Below are 5,489 nucleotides of genomic sequence, written 5' to 3'. Positions count from 1 at the left end.
CTCCTGGTGCACCCACAGCCCTTCTCCCGCTCCCTGCCCTTCCCCAACGAGCTCCGTGAGTGCTCCCTACATACAGAACCCCCCAAAAGCCCCTTATCTTGAGGTGGGGGGGCCCGATTGAGGCTTTGCCCCCCCACACACACCTCTGACAGCCCCTGCCCCCCCCGTCTCTCGGCAGATGGTGAAGGGCACCAACGTGTACGGCATCCTGCGGGCGCCACGCGCCGCCAGCACCGAGGCGCTGGTGCTGAGTGTGCCCTGCAGCGAGGGGCCCCACAACAACCAGGCCGTGGGGCTGATGCTGGCCCTCGCCTCCTACTTCCGAGGTGAGGCCTCCGGGGGAGGGCTCAGTGCCATCCTGGGGGGGCTCTGGGGTGCCAGCGTGATGGCCTGGGGGTCCCTGGGCAGGTCCCTGCCCGGTGGGGATGTGAGGGGTGGGAGCGCTGGGTACCCACAGTCCCTGGGAGACCTGGCTTCTCTGGGGGGCACCATGGGGAGCTGGTCCCACTGGGGCTGTGCCAGGCTCTGCCAGGGCTTTGCCAATCTCCCGGGCAGTGCCAGGCTCGTCCAGGGCAGGGACTGGGCTCTGCCAGGGCTGTCCCAGGCTTTGTCAGAGCGAGGACTGGGCTCTGCTGGGTTTGGGGGCTGTGCCAGGCTCTGCCAGGGCTGTGCCAAGCTCCGAGGCAATGCCAGGCTGCCAGGGTGGTGCTGGGCACTGGGGCTGTTCCAGGCTTTGCCAGGGCAGGGACTGGGCTCTGCCAGGGTGGTGCTGGGCACCGGGGCTGTTCCAGGCTTTGCCAGGGCAGGGACTGGGCTCCACTGGGGATCTGCTGGGCTTTGCCAGGCACCAGGGCCCTGCCAGGCTTTGCCAGGGCAAGGACCAAGCTTCACTGGGGCTGTGCCAGGCTTTTCCAGAGCTGTGCCAGGCACCATGGTTCTGCCAGGGCTTTGCCAGGGCAGGGACTGGGCTCTGCCAGGCACTGGGGCTGTGCCAGGCTCTGCCAGGGCAGGAACCAGGCTCTGCCGGGGCTGTGCTGAGTACCAAAGCTATGCCAGGCTTTGCCAGGGCAAGGACTGGGCTCTGCCAGGGCTGTGCCAGGCTTTGTTGGGACAGCACTGGGGCTGTGTCTGGCTCTGCCAGGGCTGTGTCAGGCACCGGGGCTGTGCCAGGCTTTGCCAGGGTAGGGACCAGGGTTGTGCCAGGCACCAGGACTGTGCCGCTGGGCTTTGCTGGGGCAGGGACTGGGCTTTACCAGGGCTGTGTTCAGCTTTGCCAGGGCTGTGAAATGCTTTGCCAGGACTGTGCCAGGCTCTGCCAGGACTGTGCCAGGCACCAGGGCTGTGGTGGGCCTCGCTGGGGCAGGGACCAGGCTCCAGTGGGGCTTTGCCAGGCTCTGCCAGGACTGTGCCAGGCTCTGCCACAGCTGTGCCAGACACTAGGGCTGTGCCAGGCTCTACCAGGGCAGGGACTGGGCTCTGCCAGGCACTGGGGCTGTGCCAGGCTCTGCCAGGGCAGGAACCAGGCTCTGCCGGGGCTGTGCTGAGCACCAAAGCTATGCCAGGCTTTGCCAGGGCAGGGACTGGGCTCTGCCAGGGCTGTGTTCAGCTTTGCCAGGACTGTGCCAGGCTCTGCCACATCTGTGCCAGGCACTAGGGCTGTGCCAGACTCTACCAGGGCAGGGACTGGGCTCTACTGGGGCTGTACCAGGCTTTGCCAGGGCAGGGACCGGGCTCTGCCAGGGTTGTGCCAGACACCAGGACTGTGCCAGACTCTGCCAGGACTGTGCCAGGCTTTGCCGGGGCAGGGAGAAGGCTCTGCTAGGACTGTGCCAGGCTTTGCTGGGGCAGGGAGAAGGCTCTGCTAGGACTGTGCCAGGCTTTGCCAGGGCAGGGACCGAGCTTTGCCAGGGTTGTGCCAGACACCAGGACTGTGCCAGGCTTTGCTGGGGCAGGGAGAAGGCTCTGCTAGGACTGTGCCAGGCTTTGCCAGAGCATGTATTGGGCTGTGCTGGGATATGCCAGGGCTGTGCCAGGCACTGGGGCTCTGCTGGATGTTACTGGGGCTTTGCCAGGCTCTGCCGGGACTGTGCCAGGCCCCAGAGCTGTGCTGGGCTTCGCTGGGGCAGGGACCAGGCTCCAGTGGGGCTTTGCCAGGGCTGTGCCGGGCACGGGGGCTGTGCCAGGCTCTGCCGTGGCAGGGACCAGTTTGCCACAGCCGCCCCGTTGCCTCCAGGCCAGATCTACTGGGCGAAGGACATCATCTTCCTGGTGAACGAGCACGACCTGCTGGGCATGGAGGCCTGGCTGGAGGCCTACCACGACGTCAACCTCACCGGTGAGCGGGGGGCTCGGGCGGGGGGACGGACACGCCGTGGCCCTGCCCCGGTGCTCGCTGGGGCAGGGACCAGGCTCCAGTGGGGCTTTGCCAGGGCTGTGCCGGGCACGGGGGCTGTGCCAGGCTCTGCCGTGGCAGGGACCAGTTTGCCACAGCCGCCCCGTTGCCTCCAGGCCAGATCTACTGGGCGAAGGACATCATCTTCCTGGTGAATGAGCACGACCTGCTGGGCATGGAGGCCTGGCTGGAGGCCTACCACGACGTCAACCTCACCGGTGAGCGGGGGGCTCGGGCGGGGGGACGGACACGCCGTGGCCCTTCCCCGGCGGCGCTGACGGCGCGGTGCCCGCAGAGATCCAGTCCTCGGGGACGCTGGGCCGGGCGGGGGCCATCCAGGCCGCCATCGCGCTGGAGCTGAGCAGCGACGTGGTGACCAGCTTCGACGTGGCGGTGGAAGGGCTCAACGGGCAGCTGCCCAACCTCGACCTCCTCAACCTCTTCCATGCCTTCTGCCAGAAGAACGGCCTCCTCTGCACCATCCAGGGCAAGGTGGGACCGTGGGGATCTGGCCAACCTGGGCCAGGCTCTCACCACCCTCACACCAAAGAATTTCCCCCCCACATCTCACCTCAATCTCCCCTTTTTCAGCTTAAAACCCTTCCCCCTCGTCCTATGGCTCCCCTCCCTGATCCAGAGTCCCCCCATCTCTCCTGGAGCCCTTTAGGGACTGGAAGGGGCTCCAAGATCTCCCTGGAGCCTTCTCTTCTTCAGGCTGAACCCCCCCAACTCCCTCAGCCTGTCCGTTGCTGGGTCACAGAGTCACCGACTGGTTTGGGTGGGAAGAGACCTTTAACCCCCGCCCAGTGCCACCCCCTGCCCTGGGCAGGGACATCTTCAGCCAGACCAGGTTGCTCAGATCCAACCTGACCCGGGATGTTTCCAGGATGGGCCATCTCCTGAGTCTCTGGGCAACCTGGGCCAGGCTCTCACCACCCTCCCAGCAAAGAATTCACAGAATGACCCAGAATCTTCTAGGTTGGAAGGGACCTCAAAGATCATCTTGTCCAACCGTCAACCCAACTGACAAAAATAAACACCCACACAACAAACAAGAAGCATCACCATCACTAAACCAGACCTCCCAGCACTACATCAACCTGGCTTTTGAACACCTCCAGGGATGGTGCCTCAACCACCTCCCTGGGCAGCCCATTCCGATGGCTGATGACCCTTTCAGTGAAAAAATTTTTCCTAATATCCAGCCAATTCCTTCCTTCTCTCCAGTCTGAGCCTCCCCTCTCCCAGTTTAACGCCGTTTTCTGCCTGTTCCCCCCCCAGCTGCCCCGCTCGGACTGGGACTCGCTGCCCGCCTTCGCCCACAGCCTGCAGACGCTGCTGCTGATGGTGCTGGCCCAGGCCTCGGGGCAGCCTCGCGGCGACCACGGCCTCTTCCTGCGCTACCGCATCGAGGCCATCACCCTGCGCGGCATCAACAGCTTCCGCCAGTACAAGTACGACATGACCACCGTGGGCAAGTGAGTGTGGGGACACCGGGGCAGGGGGGATGACATTCGGGGGGAGATCCTGGGGTGCTGTGTCCCCCCCGCCACCCCCTGACCCGTCCCGGTGCCCGCAGGACGCTGGAGGGGATGTTTCGGAAGCTCAACAACCTGCTGGAGCGCCTGCACCAGTCCTACTTCTTCTACCTCCTGCCCTCCCTCTCCCGCTTCGTCTCCATCGGGGTCTACATGCCGGCCTTCGGCTTCCTCATCCTCGTCCTCATCCTCAAGATATCCTTTTGGGGTGAAGGCGGAGGGGTTTTTTGGGGTGGGGGGGGTCCAAACCTTCTCCTCTCTTTTCCTTCACCACCCCCACGCCCTGGATCTCTGGATGAAGCTGAGCAAGAGCGAGGCGGGTGGCAGCGAGCGGCTCTGGGACGCTGACCACGCCACCGGGGAGGTTCTTTATCCAGGAGTCCCGTCCCGGTTTGCTGGCCCTGGTGCCGCCACTGGTCATTTGCCACGCCGCCGGCCTGGCCCTCTACTTCTTGCCGGTGCTGGGGCAGCACGTGGCCACCCAGCACTTCCCTGTCTCCGAGTCGGAGGCCGTGGTCCTCACCGTCATCGCCATCTACGTGGCCGGCATGGCCCTGCCCCACAACACCCACCGGTGAGGGGGGACCTGGGGGTGCTGCTGTGGGGTCACAGAGGCTTGTGTCATGGAGTCACCAAATGGTTTGGGTGGGAAGGGACCTTAAAGACCATCGAATCCACCCCCCTGCCCTGGGCAGGGACATCTTCAACAAGACCAGGTTGCTCCAAGCCCCCTCCAACCTGCCCTTGAACCCCTCCAGGGATGGGGCAGCCACAGCTTCTCTGGCCAACCTGGGCCAGGCTCTCACCACCCTCACACCAAACAAGTTCTTCCCCAGATCCCATCTTAATCTCCCCTTTTTCAGCTTAAAACCCTTCCCCCTCGTCCTATGGCTCCCCTCCCTGATCCAGAGTCCCTCCCCAGCTTTGCTGGAGCCCCTTGAGGGACTGGAAGGGGCCACCATAAGGACACGGGGGGCTTGCTGGGCTGCCAGAGCAGGTTGCCAGCCCATGGCCAGCTTCCCCCCCACAACTCCCAGCCCCCCCAAGCCCTTATCTCCATCCCCAGCCTGGGCTGGGACATGGGGGGTTGTCCCCCCCGCCAGGGACAGGACCCTGCCCTTGGCCTGGCTGCACCCCATGAGGTGCAGCCATGGGACCCATGGTCCCACCTCTCCCTGTCCCTCTGGGGGGTGTCCCCTCCCTCAGCCCCCACCCATTGTGGTGCCAGGGCAGTCTGTCTGAGTGTGTGTGTCCCCCGCCATGTCCCCCCCCCGCAGGGTGCTGTCGGGGGGTGGCAGTGACCGGGGCTGGATGACGCTGAAGCTGGTGGCCCTGCTGTACCTGGCCCTGCAGCTGGGCTGCCTGGCGCTCCTCAACTTCTCCCTGGGCTTCCTCCTGGCCGTCACCATGGTCCCTGCTGCTGCTGCCGTCCAGCCCAACGGCCCCAAGTCAGCGGGGACACGGCGGGGGGCAGGGGGGGGGAGATGGGATGGGACCCCCGCTCCTGGGTGGGGGACGCTGGGGGCTCTCCTTGGGGTGGGGGGACACTGGGGGGTGAT

General features: G+C 65.3%; 1 protein-coding gene across 1 annotated transcript in view; it reads left to right on the top strand.

Annotated features, from left to right (window-relative positions):
* Positions 1 to 5,489, top strand: part of GPAA1 (glycosylphosphatidylinositol anchor attachment 1) — a 48,181-nt gene that overhangs the window by 41,613 nt on the left and 1,079 nt on the right. Inside the window, 5 exon segments of the mRNA XM_014956140.1 lie at positions 3,674 to 3,870; positions 3,972 to 4,125; positions 4,211 to 4,303; positions 4,305 to 4,504; positions 5,208 to 5,381. Of these exon segments, the coding sequence (XP_014811626.1) occupies positions 3,674 to 3,870; positions 3,972 to 4,125; positions 4,211 to 4,303; positions 4,305 to 4,504; positions 5,208 to 5,381 (818 nt within the window).

The sequence above is a fragment of the Calidris pugnax genome, unplaced genomic scaffold (genome assembly GCF_001431845.1).
Source record: "Calidris pugnax isolate Ruff unplaced genomic scaffold, ASM143184v1 scaffold307, whole genome shotgun sequence".
Taxonomy (NCBI): domain Eukaryota; kingdom Metazoa; phylum Chordata; class Aves; order Charadriiformes; family Scolopacidae; genus Calidris; species Calidris pugnax.
This window is presented reverse-complemented; position numbering and strand designations above follow the sequence as displayed.